Genomic DNA, 26,822 nt, shown 5'->3' with positions numbered 1-26,822 from the left:
ACTGTCCAGTTTTAGTGGCAGTTTTTCTAGCAATCACTTTGCCCAAGGATGGAGAAAAGGAAGTACAAGTGTGCTTCAAGTTACAGAAAAGTAGTGGTATTTGTGCCCAAACCAACTGTTTACTTCAATTTAAGCTTACATCTTGATTTAAAAAGAATTCAATAAAGAAACAATCTTTGCTGCCGGCAGATACTGCCTAGTAAGAAGTTTGCTGTACACTGTTTTGCCATATTATGCCGCTGTAATTTGTATACTTACAGATTTATATTGCTAACTCCAAGTCCTCCAGAGTTTTCACCAGTAGTTAAGTTATATTCACGCAACTAATCCAACAAAGATCAAACACCCTATTAGATTGAATAATCTTTTACAAACATGGACCCCCACAAGGTAAAGGCATTGAAGCACCAAGCTTGGAATTAAGCTGAAAGGGATCCAGCAGTGTTGCAAGGTAAGCAGCAGGTGGCGGAAAGTGTCTACTGAAGCATGATACAGAATAAATCAGCCAGGGAAACCTTAACTGCCAGAATCTCAACAGATCCACTACAGGAACAACCTTTGCATTATAATTTATGCTATTTAGACTTAGGTCACAGCACACGGGATAAAACCAGGTAAAACATTCTGTAGCTACTTTTCAACAGGAAACAAATATTAGTCTTATCAATACAGTAAAGCTACCACTAGCAGTTAAAAAGACAGATTTCACTGGATTAAAAATCAGCTCACATTAATCTGTATGTTCCTTATTCATAAAAAGCCCAGATTTTACTACAATTTAATGGGAAAAGTTAGCAGTTACATTTGCACATACAGGTATGTCATTCCTCAGACAGGCACCTCAAACTGTTACTCCCATGATCAGGAATTATTCCAAAGAAACACTGAAATACCTAATTGCAAAACCATAACTTTCTATGCTTAGAATTCCATTTTCAGTAAAAGTAGCTATGATTTTTGAAACAAAACAAAAACACCCCATGGTTATTTGGAAAGCCTCCAAAGTTCTCCACAGAAAGAGATGACGACTTGAAATGCTGAGCTGGATTCTAGATGATTGACCACAAATCATCAAACACCACAACAACTTAATCCAAATTTGGATACTGATGCATCTGGTTTCATGTTATACTGTTTGAATTCCCAGAATCTAATTCTGAAATAACATCACAATGTAAAATACTTAAAACATTTAGCTATGTGCATTCTGCTCCAAAAACAGACTGTGGGAATTCTTTACGTTTCTCTTAGAAATACATACAAACCACAGCACGGGTCAGCTATCCACTGGCAACTAACGGACACAAGTCAACATAAAGGAAAAATACCTGTGGAAAGTTTTAACCTATTACTGCTTTAGTAACAGCATTTCAGTGTCTTCTCACTGAAGTTTGTCCTCCTTGCCCCAAAACACTATCCCAGTTTACCTTGCATATGGGATAATTACTTGTTAGAGTAAGCTTTTCGTGGAAAAAGATGACAAATATTAAGAACAGGAAATTAGAGGGTCAGAAAATTACAATACATACGAGTCCAGGCAGGTGTACACTGTGTAAATCATCTAAAAGTGAAGACAAACTAAAATTCACTGTGCCACTCTGCTACCTTACTGTACATATTTAATAGGAAAGTTTACATAGCTTAACCTTCATCTTACTTCAAAACACACCACCTACAAGTCTACTTAAAAACTAACACAGCTGTAAAATAGTGTGTTAGACTGTAGGAATAGATAGTTTAAAGATCTTTTACCAGTCTAGACAACATGTACATTCATTTGAATGGGAGTTTACACCAAGTGCTACAAGAAAGCAATTACATTCAGAGAAATGGGTATCAACCTCCATTGCACATTTGTCATCAGTAAACACTAATCATCACCAATTTGAAGAGAACAGCATAACAAAATTATCCTATATAGCCCCAAAGTGCAAATTAGTAAGTTGTTAAGGAAAAAAATTAAATACAGCAGTTTTTTCCTACAAGTAACCAAATTTCACAAGAAATGGAAATTGTTTAGCTTTGGTTGTGCTTTATTTTGTCACACAAAATTAAGGAAGTACAACTTCTAATCCCGCTGCTTAGACTACACAGCCTTCCTGTGGAACCATTACAGAAAGCAACAGTTCCCTGATCTGACTCGAATGTTTGTGGAAGCAAAGTCATTAATCTTTGCATTTTGAGAATCTTCAATGCTCTGCATCCTCCTCACCTCCACCAATTCAGCTCAGAAGTTACTTTTAAGCTGTTTAAGTTGTTTGATGACCACAAAAATTAAAAAAAAAAAGACTGCTGCAATGAAGTGAGCTTTTGGGCAAACACATTGGAAGTTACTTCAGTTCATTAGAGACAAACCAAACGAAGGCTGCGCAAAAAGTCGGTATTTATGAAGCAAGGCATCAAAAAGAGATTTTGATTCCCTGAACCAAAGCAGTTTCAGTGAAATATGTGATCACTGGTGATGTGAAATGAACTGTACATAGCATTCTGTATTTTGTCTGAAAACGACATATGCCAGCCACTAAATCTGTCTCAGAATTCGAAATACCAGAAGAACATGTGGAAAAAAAATGATAAGTACTTAGAATTGTGATGTCTAAGTTTTCATATATATATATAAAAATTAACTTACATTGTAATAATATCAAACTGCATAGCATTACAAAAGAAGGCAACTTGAACGGCTTAAATGGAAAAAAAAAGAGTATTACCAACCCTATGACCATTCTGGAATTTAAGATATGGTAGAGTAGGCTCTAGCTATCAACAGCTATAGCCCAGTTTAAGCAACATCTGCCTTAACTCCAGAGAATTAAAAAAATGTTAGACAAATTCTTGCATGCTCTGCTTTCATGTCCTCTTAGCAGGTTTTGCTGTTAACTGCTTCTCTCTTTCAAGTTCCCTCTCACGTTGCTGTTCTCTTTCCAGTTCTTCCTTTTGCCTCTTTTGTTGCAGCTTTAGTGCTCTTTTCTAAACAGAAAAGACAAGTAAATTATTTTAAGTTTTACAGCTGTACTGAAGTTGGAGCCACAAACAAAATCCTTCCTATTCTCTTAACATTATCTTCTCCAACCCTTCCTGTCTATGAATGTACCATAAACTATTATTTTTTCCTTCCTCCTTCCCACTTCCATTGTACCATTCAGAAACAGCAGGAAAACACAACTGGGAAAATACATACTGGACTACCTTCAGTCTCACTAGCAGTCATAGTTTGTGTATACGAGACAAGATGTATACCATGTCATCTATTGTCTCCAAGGGAAAACCCTTTCATTGAACATACTGCAGGAGTAATTTGCCAGAATGTAACCACAGACTGCCTATATAGTGTGAAGTCAGTGAACTTATACCACTGTTAATATTACACTAAAAGGAGAAATTCTCACATTTATGACAATCTAGTTGTCATTAAAAAGGCCCAGAAACTGAAGCAACAGAGGGAACTAGTTAGAATGGAATGGATTAAGCAACAGAACAAAACATGGTGACAATACCAAGATTTACTCATAATTCAGGTAGGAATTAAGTGAAAGTTTTAAAACATATATGACTTGGTGCTACTGAAAACATGCATTTAATATAAAGTCCAAAGATTCTATTTTTAAACAGAAGTCAGTAACACATAATTAAATGTCTGTGTGGAAAGCAAAAATATTTATCACACTCACTTTTAACTTTGATGTCTTCTCATGGAGCATCATCATTTCATTTCTAATATTCACTAGCTTATTGTGATAGTGTTTAGCTTCTGAAAACTTAAAAAACATAACTGTTAAAGCACTGAATGACAAGCTGAAATAGTTGTCTTATAAAGCTACACACCAAAATAAGCAACAAAAAACGCAGTAATTGCCACAACAATTTGATAATTAAGTATGTTCAAATTTATACATAAAGTTTGCATACTACATGTATTAATATAGAAAGTCACTCTATCTCAACAGGTACACCCAATGTCTACCGAACTAAGATTCATTAACCAGAATAAACTACCATTTTATGCACCATGCAGTAATGTTTCATGTACCCTGCCTACTAGTCTAGAGAGGTGCAGAGAGATCATGCTGGAGCCTTGGTCGTACTGAAAAATGGCATACCTTTGTTTTGTTACTGTGTTTGAACCACTAAATGTACTACTAATAGCAGACTGAGCCTGCTCTTTCTTCCCAGTGTCCTTCCTACTTAGAAGCATAAAATCATTCAGGTTGGAAAAGACTCCTGGGTTCATCAAGTCCAAACACTGACCCTACTCTACAACATTCACCACCTCTAAACCATATCCCCAAGCAGCACATCTAAATGATCTCTAAGTAAAAGAGGCTGGTTCCACATCTCCTCCAGCAACAATTTGAGCTAAATATCAGAATTAGTTGACTCTTCCTGTAGGTCATTAAGAACACGGAAAATATACAAGTTGACACTAATGCTTCAGCAAGACAATCTATGCTGAGATTTGAGACAGAATGAATAGTACTTACCAAAGCATCAATATCAAGAATGGAGTTACACTCTTTGAATTTTGAAATTTCTTGTTCCAATGTTTCTAGTAACACCACTTGGTTCTGTCTGAAACAACAACAACAACAACAAAAAAGGCAGAAAACCAAAATAAAGCATCACGTATGCTGTTTAAACAGCCCTTTAAAATTGTAACAATAAAAATATATGCTTCCCATTATAGGATTCCTCTTATGCACTGCTAGATGATTTCGGTAAAGACACAAGACACAAATGGTTTTAGAAGAATCCCAGCAGAGCACATGCTAGTTCTGCTGCCATGAATATCCAAACCCTCTAAACAATCATTCAGCAGGTTGCAGTGAGTGTACATCCCACCCTGAATGAAGGGAAAAACAACTAGCTCTTGACTTTCTACTGTGTCATTTTGGACAACTAAGTTAGTTCTGTACAGAACTTGCATGGATTCTTGCTGCTTATTAAGAATCATCTACCCCATAAATATCAGCTGAAGTATTCTCAGATGCAAGGCTGTCCTTGGCAGCAGCATAATCACATCATGCACTGTGAAACCCAAACCAGTATACCCTGAAAAACCTAAATCAATGTAAAGCCCTTTCCAGTATCTCTGCATCCATGGTAGAAACAAATTATTCCCAGTTATCAGTGAGATGCCAATGAGCAAAGAATTCTTATCTGGTTTACTCGTTAACTGTATTTTCCAAGTGTACCTTCCATACTATCAGTTGCCCTGAATATAAAGTGCATCTCTGCAAGCAAAATAAATCCAGATTCCAGCAAAATTTCCACTAAAGAAGTATTTAAGAAATCTACATGTATTCTGCTCTACCTAGTTTAGAGGATTTCAGTGTTCTAGTGCTATACATTATTAAGTCAAAGTTGCTACTTAAGCACCCCCCATGTATTCCAACAAATCATGTCACTAATCAGGATGCTATAGCCAGAACACAGAAATGCTGCCATAAACTATGTTCCAGTTAAGGGTAACTACAACATTACATTGAAAAATATAGCAAAGTATGCACATATTAGAAGCTGGGTTTAAAAATTGGCTTACGTAAGTTCCTGTAGTGCTGATTTTGATCGCTGAAGATCAGGCAGATAATAAGAAATCAATCCCTCAGTTAGCTGCTCCACAGCTTTCTCATCTATTAAAGGGAGATCTTCTACCACTCCTTCATCTGGTGATGCAGCACTAGGACCTACACCAATACCAAGACTGAATGTGACTGATCAACATACACTTGAACTTTCATTTAAAGCATTTCACAGTGGAAATTGGTTTGTTTGGGTTTTTTTTTGCATTGTTTCAACTACATTATGCTTTTTCCTCCTTCTTTGTCCCTCCCTTATTCCCATTTCTAGATTCTGAGCTTCCAGCTGAACAACTTTGTGTAAGCATATTAGCACACTACATATTAACACATCCTTACCCTCTATTTTGTCACAGGCCTATAAAATAAAGGTCTTAGCCTGCCACTCAAGACATGAGGCCCTAGTTAGAACACCATACGCTGAACTCCAAAGGTTTACAGGTTAAGGAACCGTGACTTTCGTATGAGTAATCTATGATTATTTACTGTATGCTGAGCTCTAGGAAAGTAACTGATAGGCCATCCACAGGCACGGGAGAAAACGCCGACAACAGCATGCGCTGCGCTCCCGAGTGCACCCATCCGTAACACCTCTGACCGCCTTCCCTGGGGGCAGGCGGTAGAGCCACAGCCCAGTCTCAGCGGCGTGCCCCACGGGTGATCAACTCTGACCGGAGCTAGGGGCGGCGGCCAGCGGCCCTAGACCACTCCTCGGACCTCCCCGCACCCGCCTTCGGCCCAGCCCGGCCGCCTCTCACGCACTCGGCGAGCGCCTGGGGCTATCCGCGGCCGCCGCCCCCTCCTTTGGCTCAGGCCGCTCCGCGACGCTCATCGCTACCGCTTCCCGCGACACTCCTCTCCCGAGGGAAGAACCCGCGGGCCCGAAACTGCGGCGGAAGGAGGCGGGGGCGGCGGAAAGAGGCGGGGTGCAGCCGCCCTCACCGGCCGCGGCAGCTCTGCGCTACCCCGCCCCGCCGTGTCCCACCATAAAGCCGCCGAGCGCACCCGGCTAGAAGGGCTTCTGCTGCGGATGCGGAAATGATGTAGTGATGATGCTGGAGTCCCATATCGTCTTGTCGGCGGTAGGGATGGGTGGCGGTCGGCAGCGGTTGTGTCCGCAGTACTGCGAGCATCTGTGCTTGGACAGAAGCAGGCACAGCGCAATTCAGTGAGAGAATTCTGATTACATGGGGAAAAAACCCCAACAAACAACTAAACTTAATGCCGGCTACTAAGTAGGGGCGTTCTTCCTCTGGGACCCGACGAATGTATTTGCTTCCCCACAACTCGTGCAGGTTGTTCGCTGCTTTTAGCTTTTTCCTCTTCAGGAAATAAAATCCCGAGAGCTGTTTTTTGTGTGTGTATGCGTCTCTGTATCTCCCCTGCCTGTAAGAGTAATAAACTTGCAAGTAATGTTTTTAATTTTTTTTTTTTGGGGGGGGGGGTAACTTTTACGGAAAAAAAAAACCACTTATATCCTGTGGTAGGATTTTTTTTTCCTCTTCTATCTATAAAGAGTCCTTACAGGAAAGGCACGACTACAGAAAGAAATCACTGAAGAAACCACTCAGGAAATATGAATGCAGTTATTTCCATAAACCCCCAAACCTGCAAGATTCAATTAGGTCAGGTAGTCTCACCAATGCTTTTTGGAAATGGGCTGATTAAATGCTTACTTGTTTTTCTTTCTACTTTTTGCTTTAGAAAAAGACTTGAATCTAGACTGCAGCAACAGGAATTTGTCAATTAACTTAGAGATGAAAATTCTTAATTACATCTAGTTAGCAACTTAAAGTTTCTTTCAGTGGGGGGAAAAACCCAGCACTTTTAAAAGTTTCACTGGAAAAGACTTCTCAGCTTCCAGATGGAATTTCTAGTAAGAACGAATGAGATAATCACTCTGAAATAGTCTTACTTGAGATGTGGGAGTTTCAGATTTGTGCTTCTGCTTTGTGTGTTCCAGGCCCTCCCACATCTTGCAAAAATAGACTAAGGATTGGTATATAAAATTGGTATCTGCTTTTCAAGATCAAATTTAACTATTTATCAACCCAAATGCTCCAAACAAGAGGTTGATAGAAAGCTTCTCTTGTTTCTTTTCCTCCACAAAATGTTCTCCATTTCACAGGAACTATTTTCCAAGTGCATTACTGAATTCATTATACTGTGGAGGATTAGGCAGGGTTCCCACTGGCAGCAGAATGGAGCATTAAGCAAAGCCCTACATTTTAAGACAGAGTTTAACAAGCAGTTACGTTGGCAGCTCCTACCTGGCGAGTTGTTCATGCCTGTGCATTCTCACTCACTTGTGCCAGTGCAAGTGGTGAAACAGGGAATGAGTTAAATCACTTCGAAGAGAATGAAAACATCAAGAATGGCTAACCTGGAATACAGCTAAAGCTTCTCTAAGCAGCAAGGCTGGCTGGACAGGTTCTCAGCCTCAGCTGTCATTCTGACTCCCACACTGTTCACTGCTTTCTGAGTTGTCATATGGCTCTGCACAAGTCGTGAGCACAGTGGCAATCTCACTCAGACATGTAAGTATACTCCAGCATCCTCCAATATGTATTTTTGTGCAATTCTGGCCCATTTCAGGGATAGTTTGTTGTCAGACCTCAAAACAATTGTGCTGGTAACCCTGCTGAGGGACTGACAAGGTGGGTTAAAGGACTGGGGATGGCACATCCTTTAGCCACCTGAGGAAGTGTAACTTGAGATTACACATTCAGGAAAAGGGTCACATTATAAAGCTCAAGGAAGCTCAGATAAAGTGTAATACAAGTTATTTTTGGACATCATTATGGAAAACAACAATAAGCAATCTCCACCCAAGGCCGGTTTACCATGCACAAGTCCACTCCTTCAGGGCTTGTTCCAAGAGAAGCTCACTCCACATCCTGCAGTACTGCCTCGATGTGTGCCAGACTCTGCCATCAGTCCTTGGCCCAAAAGCCTTTCTTCAAATCCTTGCAGCTCTATAAAACTCTCTGGTCTTTATTTGGTAACTTTCTCCAATCAGCCCAAAACCCAGGATATGCACTTTCCTTCAGTTCCTTTAGGGAACTAAACGATGCTATAACAAAATCTGCCAATGGAAACAAACTTCCCGAATGCGTGTAAGGTGGAAATGAGAGGAGAATTTCTAGTACTCAGGCCAGCAAGGGAGCAGCATAAACTCTCAAAAAAATTAATACAAGGGGGAAAAAAAAGTTACTTTCGATGGCAGCTGCTAAAGGAATTGATAGGACAGCAGGACCTTTGAGGTTTATTTCTTCCTACAAGAGGACAATGCCTTAAGGGGAATTACTGGTGAAGGCGTAAAGAGCCGCACCTTTGTCAGAGAGAGGAACACGAAAGCTGCACCACGGAAGCTTGTAACTTTTAAAATCTGAGGCCAGAGCACGGAACCCTGCAGTCCAGGTTTCCACTATACGTGTACACAGCTTCCTTTGTCTATCGGCAGCTCGAGTTTGGATTTTACAGCTTTTCCTGTTAAAAGTCTTTACTTCATGTGACGTTTACGCACCGAACATAAAGGCATGGAGGGACGGGAACAGCCAGTCGAGCTACCACGAGGGAAGTGCGGGTGCTACTAGCTGCCGCCACCCCGGGGGATTCCTTGCCGTCCTCCGCGGGGAGGGCGCGGCGAGACAACGGTATCAGAGCTCGAACCCTCACCCCTCCCGTGCGGAGGGCGCAGGCGCAGTGCCGGCAGGGTCCGCGGGCGCGCAGGGGATGCCAGCTGCTACCTGCTGGCCCGACCCCTACGCGCCCGCTGCTGCCGCCCTCCGTGGGGTTGGTCGGAGGCCAGTGCTGGAATTTCGGCGGAGACGCGGTCCCTGCCTGCAGCGTTTATGGATGTGACGCTCGTCGCGGCGGCGGCGCTCCCTCTGCGCCCGGTGCCGCCTGCCCGGCCGCGCCGTGACCGAGGTTGAGCGCGCCGAGGAGACGGGCTGCACGGGGTGGCCCGCGGCTCCGGAGGTGACAGCGCCCGCGCTGCCTCACGGTTCGCTGCCCGCCACGGAGGCGAGGAGGCCATAAGTGCCAGGAGGCGGTGGTGGGTTTCGGTAGTGCCGGGGCGCTCCGCGGCAAAGCTCCGCGCCGCGTTCCGGCCATCCTGCACGGGGCCTGGCGGCGCGATGTAGGGGACATGCCCTGACCGGGCGGCGAGCGGACGGGCGCCGCCTGCAAGCGGGCAACTGCGCCAGCTGAGCCGGCCGCGGCGGATCGGATCGGCCACAACCGGCGACGCACCCGGTCCCCGCCGCTATGGCTGGGCCCGGCCTCTGGACAAGCATCAAGTCGCTGCTACGGAGGAGCGAGGACCCCTTGTTCCTGAACGACTCTAGTGCCTTTGACTTCTCGGACGAGGTGGGGGACGAGGACTTCCCCAGGTTTAACAAGCTGCGAGTGGTGGTGTCGGACGACGCTTCGGAGGCGGCCCCGGAGACGCCAGTGAACGGATCGGCCCCGGGCCTGCCTTCCGACGACGAGTCCCTGCTGGACCGGGACGTGGCTCTGCGCAGCTCCCGGCTCGGCCGGACCGACACCTGCACCAGCTGCAGCGGCCGGCGGGAGCGCTCCAAGCAGAGGACGGTGAAGAAGCGGCTGACGCTCGCTGCCCTCCTCTACCTCCTCTTCATGACCGGGGAGCTCATAGGTAAGTTGGCCTGTTACACTGCTCCGACCTTGACTTTCAGTGTTCGCTACGAGAAGCCAGCTGTCATTAGAGATCAGAGACATCAGTTGCAAGTTGGGTGAGTGAGACAGAGCAAAGCTCACCTGTGTTTTCCGTGCAAAAGAAGATCGAGGAATTTGCAGCTTCCCTTAACTGAATTTTACAAACACCCCTGAAAAAGCATAAACTCTGCATTTTTGGGTATGTCTAATGGCTTTTTATTTCTCCCTGTAACTTCCTCTTCTAAGTTGATAAAGTATTTTTAGCAAGGGAGAAGTGGCATTTTATTACAGCTGTAAAGATGAACAATTTAATCTTTAACTTTTTATTTTAATCACTGCCATAAGATCTTAGAATCATAGAATCATAGAATCAACCAGGTTGGAAGAGACCTCCAAGATCATCCAGTCCAACCTATCACCCAGACTTACCCAGTCAACTAGACCGTGGCACTAAGTGCCTCATCCAGTCTTTTCTTGAAGACCTCCAGGGACGGTGCCTCCGGTGCTGCATTTGCAGCAAGAGAAGAAAAAGGAAATAGTTTATTGAGTGTGCCATTTGCCATAATAACAAAACTAATATTGGAGAGGGGTATCTGCCCTTATTCACTAGATACAGCAATACACTCCATTACTTAGAACTGAAGAGACAACTCTTGAGCTATCAATAGCAATACAGTGAAGAAGCCACTGTCTGTACAGCTTCCTGCTTGTCCTACTGTTGTCTGGGCTAGCATATGCACCCTGCAGACATAAATCATATGGACCAAGTAAATGAAAATAGTATGTTTTCTAACACTTCCCGTTACAACACAATAGAACAACAAATATCATTCAACTATTTGTGGGTTTTTTGTTTGTTAGTACTTGGCAAAGATAAGATGGGGTTTTACCTGGGAATGTATCCCTGTATAAACATCTGATAATTGTCATTCAGAAGTATGAATGTGGTGCTCGAGTGCAGCTTTTATTGTTCTCTCAGCAAGACATGATATCAAATGCTGTTGAGGCTGGAGAGAACCTGTGCATTATACAGAAATCTGTAAAATGTGTTTTATTTAATAGGCTATTGCAGCATAGGCTTAGAAGAAAGTGAAATTTCATGGTCCCTTGAGTGCACAGACAAACTATTTATTACTTGTTGTACATTAGCCATTATCCAATAATTTTAACAAACAATAGTATTTGTCTTTTAACCTCTGTTCATTTAGCAGTGTCTTGTTACCATCTGTCTTTTTGGTTACATTCACGCCCCGCAGGACACAGTATCTGCCTGGTGCTACTTAACCTCCTGAAGAATGCTGAAACACTTTTATCCACTTTCCCCCAAACAGAAGTAGTGGGGAGTATTACACAGGGCCAGTACATTGACGTGTATGCTGAGCCAGGTCTCTCTAGCAACTACAATCAATTGCCTTTAAATTGCTTTAATTTTAGCATACCATTCTGATCAGATTAATTATTTGCCATTATCCACCAGAAAAAAAAAACCACAAACAAACAAAACCACCAAACCAAACCAAACCAACAAACAAACAAACAAACAAAAAAAAACCCATGATAAATTAAGCCACAAAAACTTGCTGGAAGAACAGAGATGCCTTAGTTACAATAACATGGGACCTATATCATCCTCATTGGACAGTAATGATTGAAGATCTGACATTTGCTTGTAGGAAGTGAGCTCATGCTCTTGGATCACATATTCTAGGACAGCTTCAAAATGTTTCTTTAAGACAGAAACATCTGCAAAATGGATAAGGTGTAACAACCATTACTTGAGTATAAACATTAGAGTTTTCCCCACATACGTAGAAAAAAGACCCTAGGAGAAATGTTCCATTGTTTGTAAATCTGCAGCCAGTTTTATTTGGGGGGTTATTTCAGGATATGGGTTAATGGAAAAAAAAGTGGTTTGTCCTTCAGCATCTCTCAGTATGTGGTTAGTCATTAATAACACTTCCACAACACATCAGTTTATCAGGGATAAGGCACTTTGCATTAGACCTGTTGCAGGGATCTGATTGAATGTCTCCATTTGACCCCTGGCTTCGTTTTTCCCTCTGGCCTTTTGTTCAGCACAAACTCTGTTAAATTTGATAAGCAACATAGTGTGTCTTGGATGCAGGCAACCTTTAATTTGACTGCATTCATATCAGAGTTCTGACATATGTTAAATTTAGTTCATCTGAAGGGCCCCTTACTGGATAATATGTCTAAGCTGTTAGCAGCTTGATGCTGAAGTCAGTAAGGCTGTATCTGTTAGGGGCTTCGAATCCAATTTACATTATTGTAGATGTCTCCATAGCTTGTGCAGGGAGAGCTCTAGAAATAGTAAGCATTGAGAGCAAAAATACTGTCTCATCACTGTCACATCACCTATTGTTTCTCTATTACAGCCACGAGTTCTGCAGACTCAGCTAAGGGTGGCAGACTCGTCTGCAGGCTGAGTTAGTACTGTAGCATGGGCTCACCCCTCTCAGGTTTGTGTGGCCTGTTTCATTATTTGGAGACTGAGGCAGACAGCACTAAAGGCCAGACACATAACATATCCAGGCATGCAACTTCCACAGAGAATAAATAGAGGACTTGGATACCTCTGTACTTTTGTGGATCTTGACCTAAATGACTTGTCATAGGGCAAGTAATCAGGAGCAGAACAAGTAATCAAAGATGGAGCCCTCAAGTTCTGAGTCAATGCCCTCTACCTGTTCAATTTCTTTTTGCTCTGGCCCTGTGTTGTTTTCTGATTGGTTTCAAATTCTGGAACTTCTAAAATTGTAGCTCAGGTATTTGGGAAAGTTTGTTCATACAAGACATTTTAAATGACTTTCTTCTATGGCTTTGACAGGTATGATTTTCTGAGGAAAAGGCAGATGAGTCTAGCAGACAATTAATTTTATCAGTAGAAATCTTTCTGCTGTCAGTCATGGCTGTTTGGATGAAGGAAATGTTGTTTCAGCAGCTTGTTTGTGAAATCTTGATTGGCATACTGTTTTCCAAAGTATAGATAAGTGCATTACCTCAGCCCACCTCAGTGTTTGTGGTTTAATTTGATGAACAGTCATTGTAAGTCAGATAACTTTGTGGAATCATTTTGCATTAAAAAAACCAACAACAAACAGCAACAACAACAACAACAGAAGTATTGAAAGCCTGGTTAGCTTTTCTGACAGGGTTTTGATTTTTTTAATTTACATTTAGAGATTTCCAACTGCTCCTCCGTGCTGAGGACTGTTGTCCTTCACAGGTCACTGGAAACACTGTTGAGCCATCAAGCTGTATGTGGAAGTTAGAGATGTTTAAGGTTTTTGTTTGTTTGTTTTGTTTCATGTTGGTTTTCTTTCTTCCACCCCCTCCCCCCCCAAGTTGTCAATGGTGTTTGAACAGCCCTTAGGCAGTACCTTTAACCAAGCAATGAACTGATACATTCAGAAACAGAGAACCTTTGAGTTAAGAATTTCATAAAGCTCCCTTATGTTTTCCTAATCTATGTGCTGCATTATGATTAGCTTCAGTATCTGAATTCCTTCTTTGTAATTTTATTTTTAAAGCCTTTAAACTTGAGAGGCTGTCTGAAATAGAATTGACTCAATTTGGGCTGAAGTGCTTCTCAAAATAAATACATGTACATGAACATGTGTACTTTAAATGATCCTACATGTAAACTACTGAATTAAATGTTGGGTATAAATTATTGTTTCTTCTGTGTTGACTATAGGAGGCTGAGTTGCACATTTGTAAGTAACATTTTGGTTTAATTATGTGAGAACATGAGAAAGGAAGGGCATCACTCATTTTACTCAAAAAGCTGCCGAAGTGCTAAATCTTAAAAGCACTATATTTGAGCTGAGATGGCCTTTGGAAAATTTCAGCATCAGAAAAATATAACTTAGAAACTTATGAGCAACTGAAAGGGAGGGGATGGAGGAAAGGAACTAGTAGTGTGGTGCATTTGGTAGTTCACAGTATCCCAGTATCACCAAGGTTGGAAGAGACCTCATAGATCATAAGGTCCAACCCTTTACCACAGAGCTCAAGGCTAGATCATGGCACCAAGTGCCACGTCCAATCTTGCCTTGAACAGCTCCAGGGACAGCGACTCCACCACCTCCCCAGGCAGCCCATTCCAGTGTCCAATGACTCTCTCAGGGAAGAACTTTCTCCTCACCTCCAGCCTAAATCTCCCCTGGCGCAGCCTGAGGCTGTGTCCTCTCGTTCTGGTGCTGGCCACCTGAGAGAAGAGAGCAACCTCCTCCTGGCCACAACCTCCCCTCAGGTAGTTGTAGACAGCAATAAGGTCACCCCTGAGCCTCCTCTTCTCCAGGCTAAACAATCCCAGCTCCCTCAGCCTCTCCTCATAGGGCTTGTGCTCAAGGCCTCTCACCAGCCTCGTTGCCCTTCTCTGGATACACTTGAGCATCCCATGGTACAAGCAATACTGTAATATCAGTCATGCTGCTTGTGCTTGGCTGGGGAAGAGAGTGCAGCTCTGCCTGCAGGTGTGTGAGTACAAAGACCCATAAGCACACACACACATTTTATGACTAGGCTTGAAAGTAGTCAGCCAGTTGTGAATTTCTCTTTGCTATTTCTCATGGTCAGCCTCTTCACTGTGACACTTTTAATTGTATGTTAAGATACCTTCAGCTGGGAGCAGGCTTGGCACACCAGCTGTATGCTCTGCTCAGGGGAATGTACAAGCTGAATGACAATCTCAAGGTAAAAAAAGAGAAACCAAATCATGGCTGAACTGACACTAAAGATGCAATCTTTTCTGAGAAAACGGGCTTATCTTCATAAATAGGGAAGACAATGCAGCCTGTCCTCGAGTCCCCTTTGGATAAGGGGTGCTTAAGAAAGAGGCTCATTGTTTAAATCTCTCACCCATCCAGTAGTGGCATTATCAGTTGAATTGGAACTACAAAATTATCCTTTGAGCTGAGGTTATTTGTCTCAATGCAGCTTATAATGAGTAGAAAGATTTATGATAATAACAAAGAAAAATGTGCAAGTCAAAGTCACTGTCTGCAATATATATATGTACACACCCGTGCCAGGAGAGGGAGTAATGAAGGTTGAAAGATAGTGTAATAAAAATAAGAAGGGGGCAGGGTGGATTTCCTTGCCATTGAATCACTGAATTTCTGTCCCTGTCCTGTATTTAACAGATGTGGGTGAACAAAGGATCAGCTGATTGTACACATATGCAATAATATACAAAGATACAAAACTCTTTGGGCCAGTGCCTGATTTTGCAAGCATGATGAATGTTTTCTGTGTTGCCCTTGAAAGACAGCATGCTTCACTGCACTTGTAGCTGTGGTGGCTTTAAATTATAGTATGGTGTTTTAATTGTAATGGCAAAACCCTCCTGTCTAGTTATTATAAGAAAGGCTCTCATGCGCTTAATGCCCTGTTCTGAAAATAAGTAACTGTAAGCTGTGCCAAGAGAATGTTATCTACAATCATTAATGTCATATGGCCTGACTTTTCCAACTTTGTTTTCAGGTGGATATGTTGCTAACAGTCTAGCAATTATGACAGATGCACTTCATATGCTAACAGACCTTAGCGGTATTATTTTGACTCTGCTTGCTCTCTGGCTGTCTGCAAAATCTCCCACAAAGAGATTCACTTTTGGATTTCATCGCTTAGGTACGTGGATACCAGATTTTTGCTAATAAGGAAATATTTTAAGCAACAACTGTAAGAATCATTTAATTCTGGAAGGATAGATAATAGAAAGAAAGTAGCAGCAAACTGAAAATTTGCTTTATGTTTAACATCCTGATTTGAATGTCCTTTCACTGTCCATTGCGGACAACAACTACATAAGTTGTTGCCACAAGGGAACAGAGAATAAAAAACGTTTACATTTTAAAACTTAGTAAAAAGTGAAGGCTGATGGCAGAGTTTCAGTTGCTGGGAGTGGGGAGAGTCTTTCGATCTTTGTGGAACTAGGACTGAGCAGATGGAAAATGAAATCCTGAATTCATCTTCCGTCTCAAAGAGGAAGGTTGGGGAATTGGGTTCACAATTATGTGGTAAATGTGGCTTCCTACAAATGGAACATAGCCTAAAATGTTTTAAGAAGGTTTCAGAGGAGGAGAAGCTGTTCTCAGCAAGAACAAGGGTGAATACACAGTTGCATTTCACAGCCTATCCACAGTTACTGAGCTGTTGCATTAGTCTAGGCCCCTCTATACCTTTGTGCTTTGAAATTGAGGCTGTTGAGCAGACTAAGGACACATTCTTGGGTCACTCAGGACTGTGCCACTGTTGCTCCCTGCATGGCTCCTTGTGGAGCTTGTTGGTACGGGAATTGTACGTGCCAGTTTGTTGGGGTTTTTTTTGCAGCAGTTGTTGCCAATGCCCAGGATTTGTGAAGTCTCACTGACTGCAGTACATTTGTGACATCTGAAAAAGGTCCTACTCAATGTGAAAAACAACACCTTAACTCAGAACAGAAAAATTCCATAGAGTGCATTACCAGAGAGCTCTGCCCTGCCACAAGCTGCATAAATTGGTATTCTTCTTGTACTCCCCAAACCACATAAAGCAGAGGACAGAATGCCCTGTGGTTTGCAAGATTCTTAACCTCTGCTCATTTTAGGTGTCCAGAAAGAGAAGTATAAACAGAATTACGCACTAAACCTTAGAAGGGTATTTCCAGCATTCATTACTTCATGTTGAGAAGTGTAATTATGATACAGGGATTTTGCATGTGGTGCCTAACTGGATAAAATAATTTAGAATATACAGCTGCAAGTCTTGCAGACATTTTACCCAAGTGTCTACAAAAAGTTTTATTTTCCATGAAACAGATAATTTCTAGTGTCACAGTTTGCTACTTCTGTTCTATACGAGACATTTGGAAGTCTTCTGTAGTCAGTATTTTTAGTTCTTACTTTGGCTGCTGCTAGAGCAGCAGTAGAATTCAGCAGCTCCGTCACTCCTAGTCATTTGTCATCAGTTAGTCACTAATGCATGAATGCATAGCTCTGTATGCTAACAAAGATCTGTGGGGCTTTTGCAAGAAAGCATTAACAATGCCAGCATTTCCCATTACAAACTTTTCTGTCAAGAAGTTTTAATTTTGCAATAGGAGCTCCCCTAATGCTGAAACCTGACCTTGCAGGTATGCCCCTGGCATTCGCTCAGGCTCTCCAGAAGGAGAGGGTTAAACCCTATTTAAAAATCATTCCAAGTAGTTCATATGTCTTTGTAACTTTTCTGAGAGTACGTACCTTGAATATGCTGTGGCCAAGCTGAAAACAGGAGTTAAGAAAAATGGAACAAGTTCACTTAACCATTAAAATGTTGCTCAGTTCCTTAAATGTTCAGTGACTTTTCAATTAAGTTGAGGGCTCCACAGTGCTTTTCAAACACAAATCCCCAAGGTTTTCTGCCTCCTCACTCCGAATATATAATTTTTTCCCCCATTTTACTGCCCAGTAAAAGACTCTGCAGCCTGACCCATTGTTGGCCTGTGGACTGGTTCTGGCTCATAGAACAGTCTGTATCACCCACCGTCTTCTCCCTGGGAGAAGCTACAGGGAGCAGCTTTCAGTTCTGCAACAATGCATGTTTTCTGCTGCCAGTAGGTGGTCAAACAATAGAACAGGTTACAGAGTTTCCATAGTTTAAATACTCAAACCCCAACTGGACACAGCCCTGAGCAACCGGCTGTACTTGACCCTGCTTTGAGCAGAGCAACATAGTTTCAAGGGATTCCTTTCTACCACAACCATTCTATGCGAGCAGCAGCAGTGCGGCTCTCTCTGCCGGAGGAGGAGGACTAGATAGAGCCTGGGGTGACAGAGTTTCTGTGGCAGCGCTGAGAAAGAGGAAAGAGGAAGTAGGTAAAGGATGCTGCAAGACACCCTCAGCTCTTGACCTAGGCTCTGCAAGTACAGAAGATGGGATGGTTCAGAATTACTATAGAGAGGGTTTTTTAAAAGTCACATTTGTGAAATGTATTTCCCTGATTTTAGATACCTCGTCTGAATGCCATGGCCTGAGGACCCTGCTTCAGACTAAAGTGAATGCTGGCAGTGAAACAAAGCTGCTTCTAGGGTGTATCCTCACTGCAATGTATTTTCCCAGATTACCTATATGGAGGAAGCTTATCAGCAAATAGTTTGAGCTCAACAATAGCTTGAATTTAACGAGAGAAGTGTTAAAAGTGGTCAGATGTTAAAAATAGGGTACAGATTTAGCATCTGTCAGATAAAAAATGTGGAGCATTTGTTTAAAGCTGGGAATATATGCAGTAACTATCTCATTGCTGACCTGCTTTTCTGTAAGTTTTAAGATAATCTACTCACACACAAATCAAAAAAACATTCTAATGAGCAACATTTCTAGTGTTCCTTATTATTTTTTGTTTGCAGAGCAGTGAATTTTCAACTCCCTTCCTGTAAACACTGCAAGACATCTATTAGTTGTCTAAGCAGAATCCAGAAGGAAGCTGACATTAGTTTTCATTTATTTGAATTCTCTTTGAATACATAAAATATATGCTCCATCTTCAATTATATCCCATTTTCAATGGCGAAAAGGAAGCTGCCAGATTCAAAGTGGGTTAGAAAAAGCACAGACAAAATGATGGAAATTGTAGTCATGTCTAAAAATTATTATATTCTTGAAGGCAAAAATAGTTCTGTTTCATTACCAAATAGAGATACCTCCTCAGTAAGACACTGAGTAGATTTAAGCATAGCTCTGGAACCTGGCATTTTTCCATTGCTGCCGAGACAATGTCAGTAATGACAGAATTAATCAGTCCACTGAGTTAGTGCATACATAGTTCACATCCTATGAAAGACCTCAGCACAAATTTACAGTGCTGACATAACAATGACTCTGTGGAAGAAACTGCAAGGAAAACATTGGTTTCTCTTGCAGAAAGCATGGGTTTATATTGTTAAACCACAGTATGTTATTTCTCTGGTAAATGCTCATGTATTGTGGCTCCACTGATTTTTTGTTTTAAAAGGCATTCTGGAAGACCTAAGCAGTGTATTGGTATTTTTTAAAGGCACTTATTTTGACTTATCTACTTGCTTTATAAAGAATGCTACTGCTTGCATGGGTATTTGTAGGATTTTCATGTTGCTCTGAAGTCATCTGAGATTGTGACAGTTGCCTTTCAGAACCTTATTACTGCCTGGCAATGCTTGGTATTCATCCAGGCATTGGCACATCACTAAACAGCTGAATATCTTGGTGTGCATTTCTTCTCTTGTGTCATGATAAAAAAGCAGTGTATGGAGCAAGTGATTTTGGTGATCCTAAAATGCTTATATAGCTGGATTCCAACCCAAACCATTCTATGCATGTTACTGTAATAATCACTAAACAAAATTAAGGTAGTTCTGTCTTGGAAAAGACACCTTCAGTAACCAAAGCTGTAGTAGCCACTGGCAGCTTGAAAGCAGATGAGGAAGTGAGGCAATGCTCAGATTAGTGTTCTTACAGAAATGGTACAGCCAAGAGCAGAATTTTCCCCTTATTGGGGGATAAATCAGACCAAAACATGTGGAACGACCTCTGCACTTCCAAGTAAACTAATTCCAACTCTGAATTCACTTCCACCTGGCAAGCAGCAGTAATGAGTGTTACGCATAATGATTACAGATTGGCTGTGTTTTTACATTCAGCACAATGGAGCTAGCTTTAAGGTGCTGCCAGTTCTTTTTGTCAAGCCCTGTATCAACTCACTTATATCCAAGATAGTCTTTATAGTAGGACCTTAAAACTGCAGCATGGACTCTTGCTCCTCAGGTTTATCTGTGCTATTACCAGCCCAATTTCATGACTTGCAGACAGCACTAAGGTGCCAGCCCATAAAATATTCAGGCCTATTTAGCTGACATCAGAACAGCAGGAACCTTGAAGAAAGCTGTAATTACATTCCACAGATGTAAATGTCAGTGGAAGGTGTGGGACAATGAAATATTAGGAGCTTGTATTAACTTTCTAATTTTCTCTTAGTTTAGATGTATGTGTTCTTTTGAAAGTCCCTGCCAATCAGATAAAACTCCTACACCAAAATGTTGATCATGACCCTTATTTTTGTGAAACATGACTGTTTGGTAAACATTAGATAACATTGAACCAGCATATTACAGCAATACAGAAACTTAAATAAAGCAGCTCTTCATAGCTGAAGTCTGCAATCCATAACATTTATGTGCACATATGTCAAGAGGCTTAGGCGTAACGTGTCCAACAAGTTTGTACTGTTCAGTTTCTGAATAGTTTCGTAATTTTTCCCCTCCATCCTAAATACAAAATCATATTAAAGTAATTTCTAAATCCGGTTTTATATTGTGGACACTTGAAATAAAACTTTCTCTTATTTGTAGGTGTGCTGGTGGTGTGTGACATTATCTATCTTCTGCTCTCTTGGACAAAAACATTGTGACTTCTCTGGCAAAAGTTCTGGGTTGTCTGAAGAAGACACAGTCTGCCTGTCCAGAAGTGTTGGAGAAATTCTTGTTAGCAGAGCACACAAGAATTGATAAACAATGAGCAACCCGTGCTGGGAATGTCCTTGAATCCATCTTGGGAGTTTAGATAGCAGGCACAGGGTAGCTTCCCCCCACATGCAGCTGCAGGGGGTGGAGTGCAGCTGCAGGTGGGCAGAGTTTAGCCAGCCCCAGAGGCTGACCCTCAGATTGTTATGGTATGCTGACCTATTGATGCCTTACAAGTAACTCTGGACCCTCTGACTGTAACCAATCTTGGTGGAGCATGCCTCTTGCTAGAAGTGCATATAAGTCATTGTATCACGGAAATAAAGTGGATTTGACCATCTAACCATATTGGTGAACAAAGAGTCATTTTCCCATAGCGCTCCACCAAACGTGTTTTCTGACACAGAAGGTCTCAGAGAAGACATATTTTGAGGCATATATGCTGACATCTAACAAAATTATTAGAATTAACTCTATTTGTTTATCCTACTTTATGAGTTTTATTTATTGCACAACTTGTTAGCTGTGTATTAGGGTAATAATAATAGGCATAAAATAGTTAAAATAACTAAGATTCTGTCCACATTTTAGTTTGGAAGTATAGACAAATCTGAAACTCACTTTTGTAATGATGTTTCCTTTCTGTTTGCAGAAGTATTGTCAGCCATCATTAGTGTATTGCTGGTCTATATCCTTATGGCATTCCTCTTGTATGAAGCCGTTCAAAGAACTATCCATATGGACTATGAAATAAATGGCGATATCATGCTAATTACAGCAGCTGTTGGTGTTGCAGTTAACTTAATGTAAGATCTCCCTTTCTCTCCATTAACACTTATAACTGTATTACTGATAAGCTGCCCATTATTTTATGGCCTGTAACTTTCTCATGGGATGTAATTTTGCTGGACCTCTTTAATTTCATAAGACAAGAAATGATACTGAGTATTACATTTTTGATTCTTTGGTTTAAAATGAAAGAAACAAAAATGCAACAACTAAAGCCTCTTTCTTAGAATGTTTTTCTTCTTTCAGAATGGGTTTTTTGCTGAATCAGTCTGGTCACCTTCACTCCCACTCCCATTCCCACGCTCACTCTCACGTACCTCAGTCAAACTCTCCTACTAGAGCTCACAGCAGCAGCCATGGGCACAGCAGCCTTGCTGTGAGAGCAGCATTTGTACATGCACTTGGGGACCTGGTGCAAAGTATTGGTGTGCTCGTAGCTGCATACATCATACGCTTTAAGGTAAGGAGTGGCTGGTCTGTGAGGCTGGGGGGAATTTCAGTTTCACCTCTGGTGATGAAATGAAACAGACTTGGTTTTGTAAATTACATTAAAAAATACTTCAAGCTATTCTATTACAAGCTTCATGCATTTATGCAAAATAAGCAAATACTATCTCTGTTATGTATTCTGTAACTATTCAAACAAAAAAGACATATTTGTGGAAGTCAGAGCTAGAAGTAACCACATTTTTTCTGTAACATTTTTATTAAGTGAGCTTATTTCCATATGAACTTCCCTTGCAGCCAGAATACAAGATTGCTGATCCTGTATGTACATACATATTCTCCATACTGGTGATTTTGACAACAGTTCGAATTCTGTGTGATACAGGAGTTATTATTCTGGAAGGTAAGATCTGTGCATAGTCTGCAATACTTTGCATGTCCAATAGCAGTGAGCATTGACACTTCTTTGATACTACAAGTATGGTCTCTAGCAAAGCAGATTGTGTCTGAAGACCTGCTTATCCTGCTGCTGATTTATTCTGTTGGGTTTTGATGGCCCATCTAAGTTCCAGCATTCTTTAGATGTCTTTGACCTCTGCCAGAATGATGCAAGTCCTATCTAGCTATGCTCACACTTCACCTTCAGGAGATGGTAAAGTGAAATGTACAGAACTTTGTTGTGTGCCTGCAGTGGCTATCAGCTAAACCAAGTGAACATTTGCCTGGACTCACTTCTAGACTTTCACTTTTATTACTTTTAAAGTAGAAGCTGTAATACATTTGCTCACACAAATCCATGGCTCCGAAGGATCTACTGATGGCTGTTGCAGAAAGCGCATTCTGGATGGGACAATTTATGCTGCACTTCCTGTACAACTTCTATATTCATATTTGACTTCATATGCATATTTCTCTATGAGTAATCTGGAAGTTGCTAATCACTTCCAAAAGCACAAATTCTAAATTCTTTTGCCACTGAGACATGTCATGACATTTTAAAGGCCAATGAGAGTTTGCTGAAGACAGAAATAATTTTATGTTTGGTGCCACAGGAGTTCCAAAGCATTTAAATGTGGATCGCATTAAGGAAGACTTGATGAAAATTGAAGATGTTTATTCCATAGAAGATTTAAATGTTTGGTCTCTCACTGCAGGAAAAACAGCTGCCATAGTCCACTTGCAACTCGGTAAGCTACTGTATGGTATTATCCTAAGTGAAATCTAAGTGTGATAAACCCCCTACATCCTAAGTGAAATCTAAGTGTGATAAACCCCCTACCACTTTCTTTTCATATTGTTATTTAATTTGAACCAGAAAATACCATTCTGGGGAGAAAAAGTCTACTACCTATGGTTTTGTACAGTGTGGTATGGAACCTGTTGGGCCAGAAAGATTCAATGTAAATGAAAATTGTGCAAAGGAGATATATTCATACTGAAATAACCAATACAGATTCTTTGGCTAGACGGAAAAAAAGCCAGACAAGTCTCAGAAATTCCCTTATTTTGTCCAGGGAAAGACAAGGTGAAGTTCCAATGTGTAAAAAAAATTGACATTTGAAAAATAAATGTATTATCAAAAGATATCCTGATTTAGACATCTAACAGTACCATGAGCCTCCTTAGTAAGAAGGCTGAGTTTTGGGGTGGGACATGGGAGGTGGTGTCCAACATATTCAGTTTTGGAAAGATGTAATTGTAGTTAGGGGATCTAGACCAAAGGGTGTAAAATAATGTAGAAAAGGTGTCTAAGTGACCACAGAACAATATTAAATTAGTAAGTGAGTGTGTACAAAGATTATTGTAGTTGGTAAGACTGTGATAAATTTGATAACATCTAGATTGTCCAGGTTTCCTGAGGTGGTTCTATTAAGGATTTTCTTGATTTTCCAGTTCCTGGTAGTTCATCTAAATGGGAGGAAGTTCAGTCCAAGGCCCGGCAACTGCTGCTGAACACATTTGGAATGTACAAGTGCTCTGTCCAGCTTCAGAGTTACAAACAGGAAATGAGCAAAACCTGCGCAAGTTGTCAGAGTTCCAGTGCCTAATTTCGTATGTTTTGGGAACTGCTGCCTTATTCTTTATCTTGTAGTCAAAGACTGAGAGCAATAAATGCAAAATGAAAATGATTGAATAGAAACCATTAATATGTGGATTTGTACCATTTAACATGCAGCAGGGAGAACTGGTGCTGCAAAAGGTGCGGTGGTTATCCTACAGAACTTTCACTTCCTCCCTTGTACTAGTTTATTCAATTTATTATGATTTTGAGACAAAGCTCTTTTCAGATTATTGTTTACAAAATGCAACATGGCTCTGCAGATACCTCACAAATTACAGTCTGCTATCGTTCTTCAATAACTATGTACCACAAAGTATCCAGACTCCAAATGGAGCATCAAGTAGTCAGTATTTTACTTAAAGTCTAATGCTGATCATGCCAGAGTTCTATGAGATGTCATGATCCCTGAATTCATTATACAGTATTTTTGCAACAGTAACTGTCATACAGTATCTGAATCTATAATGCATACAGTGCTTGTTCAGTTCTGGAAAATGACTCTTTGGAGGTGCTGCAAAACAATTTACTGTACCCAGATCAGAACGTTAGCTTTAATCTGGGCATTCAGAGAGCCAGACAGGAAGATCCTTGCCCAGACTTCTGATGTTTAACTATAGAGACCCAACACTGGACCCAAAGTCTTTTAAGTCATCAGTGATCTTTAATGTATTTTAGAATAGGGTTTATAAATGAGAAACAGGTTATTTATTTCATGAAGTTTTGACTTGTAAGATGAATTTATTATTAATAATTTTGAATGTCTAAACCAACGTTTGATTCACATTAAAAGGCCAGTTGATTAGCATGTGTTCTAAGTCAGATTAATAAGTGTCCTGTAATTGATCATTTTTTCATTATTGTTTTGTTTTGAAGGAAAATTCAGATGATAGAAACTATGCTTGATGTGGAGATACTCTCCAGCACAATCTACAGACACACAAAATAGAAGCAGCTAATAGGAAAGTGGGGAGCGGAAGTTTTAGATCAGCACTATTCCCTGAGTCACAGATCTCTGACCTTTTACTCTTTGCTTTGAGCACATTATGGTGGAGTCCTGACAGGAATGCCACTGCCGTAGCAGTTCCAAATACTTAGCTTTATGATAAAACAAAATCCAAGCAAGTTCAGTAACCTAACGGTATTGGACAATAATATCCTAACAAGCTGCGGAAGTGGAGAGGCCTTTTCTTCTTGATAGAGGGATGAGGCAATTTGAAACCACTATTCATTTGGGTACCTCAAAGTCTGCAAAACTGAACTTCTTAGCTTCACATGGAATCCCTGTACTCTGAATGTACACAGGATAATAAAACCTGACACTAAGCTATCATACACTACCAAGCTCAGATTTACAGCTGCTTCTGAGGTGCTTTGCACTGAGGAAGCCTAAGGGCAACAAGAATATGGGCCAGCAAAGTTCAGAGGATGGGAGGAACTTGCTTTCAAATATTTTGTTGCTTATTCCATACTTTGATCTTTCTGCAGATCTCCCACTGACATCACAAGTAGTTCTCTATGTGGATCAGAAAGGAAAATTTTTTGCCCAATAGCAGATATTGTGATACTCAGCTATCTATGCCTAAGCTATTGTCTGTTTTGGAACTTGTTAGCATTTCACAAACTCATCAGGCTGATTTCAGCTTTCAGTTGTTGGTAACAATCTTGGCTTCATTTGTCCCCTTTTTTTGGAGTAGGGACACATAATATCAAATTTTGTTGGTGAAAACTGACAGCACAGTATTAATTTGGACAAAGTGCACATAACACTGGATTATATTTGTATGGTTTCTGTCAAGAAATGGGAATGCTTGAGTACAGCATGGGAACACATACAGCTCAGAGGCAAAGCAGCACTGTACTTGGGAACTTAATGCTTCAAAACAAACACTATCATTAATTAAGCCATATCATATTAATGAAAAACGGGCATCCCATCCTTACAAACTTACTGGAGAATAAACATACCATAAACAATCAACAGGTATTTTGCACATACTGATACTCAAATAGGTTTTAATTGAACTGGGGTTTACAGTTGATGTACTTAGAAGTTGAGGTACAGTAGATATGTATTGTATTTGGAGTTTTTTAGTAATTTACTACACATTTGTTTAATTGAAGAAAAAAAGCTGATGTGTTGCTTTATTGTAGGTTTTATTAAATCAATTATTAAAATTCACATTGTTGTCTTATAAAATATTTATTTGTATTGCTCTCTCTTGTCAACATCTTTGATTTTTACAGCAGCTGTGTTTTGAAGTGTCTGAACACTGAAGCTCAGCTCAGTTTGGAGGTGCTATATATAGAATGAATTCTCTCTCCCTCTTCAGTCAGAACAATTTAAGTCTTATTTCCCATTGAATAATGACACTTTAGAAAGACAGATGAAAGTATGGTGAGGGATCAGCCATAAAGCAACAGGCAAAACATGCTTGCAACATCACAGTCACTCTTGAGGGGCCCTTGGTATCAAATTCTATAGACTGGGAAGAGTTCAGATAAAAACCAATAGAAGATGAAGTGAGAGGAATAAATGAATCAGTGCTCAGGGAGACTCTGAAGTGTACATTGCCTGTTTTAAGGTCTAACTACATTCACATGTAAGTGCATATGCCTCCCTCTAATCCTTTTCTTTATGACTTAGGACACAGGTTGTCTGGCACTGCTATGTTTAGTGTAAGAATCTAGCATTCTTCTGAGTCTGCTATTAACATCAAAGGAATAAACATATTATCGCTTTTAATACTCCAAGTGACGGAATAAATAAGCACAACAGAACTATAAAAA

General features: G+C 40.8%; 2 protein-coding genes across 3 annotated transcripts; one reads left to right on the top strand and one right to left on the bottom strand.

The window, feature by feature from the left end:
* Positions 1-2,012: 2,012 nt before the first annotated feature.
* Positions 2,013-6,610, bottom strand: BLOC1S6 (biogenesis of lysosomal organelles complex 1 subunit 6). The gene is made up of 5 exons (XM_064157686.1): positions 6,339-6,610; positions 5,540-5,684; positions 4,482-4,569; positions 3,672-3,758; positions 2,013-2,970 (listed from the first exon to the last, which is right to left on the bottom strand). The coding sequence occupies exons 1-5, from the start codon at positions 6,406-6,408 to the stop codon at positions 2,851-2,853; spliced, it is 510 nt and encodes a 169-aa protein (XP_064013756.1). The 5' UTR covers positions 6,409-6,610; the 3' UTR covers positions 2,013-2,850.
* A 2,538-nt stretch (positions 6,611-9,148) lies between these two features.
* Positions 9,149-26,214, top strand: SLC30A4 (solute carrier family 30 member 4). 2 transcript variants are annotated; one of them, XM_064157681.1, is made up of 7 exons: positions 9,234-10,236; positions 15,765-15,911; positions 21,390-21,543; positions 21,773-21,986; positions 22,271-22,376; positions 23,026-23,160; positions 23,867-26,214. In XM_064157681.1, the coding sequence occupies exons 1-7, from the start codon at positions 9,846-9,848 to the stop codon at positions 24,019-24,021; spliced, it is 1,302 nt and encodes a 433-aa protein (XP_064013751.1). In that variant the 5' UTR covers positions 9,234-9,845; the 3' UTR covers positions 24,022-26,214. The 2 variants fall into 2 exon arrangements, 1 of the variants encoding a protein (XP_064013751.1); XR_010305373.1 differs by lacking the exons at positions 21,773-21,986; positions 22,271-22,376; positions 23,026-23,160; positions 23,867-26,214 and adding an exon at positions 20,627-20,898 and having other exon boundaries at positions 9,149-10,236; positions 21,390-21,442.
* Positions 26,215-26,822: the final 608 nt, after the last annotated feature.

The sequence above is a fragment of the Pogoniulus pusillus genome, chromosome 17 (assembly GCF_015220805.1).
Source record: "Pogoniulus pusillus isolate bPogPus1 chromosome 17, bPogPus1.pri, whole genome shotgun sequence".
Taxonomy (NCBI): Eukaryota; Metazoa; Chordata; class Aves; order Piciformes; family Lybiidae; genus Pogoniulus; species Pogoniulus pusillus.
Note: the sequence above shows the minus strand (reverse complement) of the source record. Positions and strands in the feature narration are given on the sequence as shown.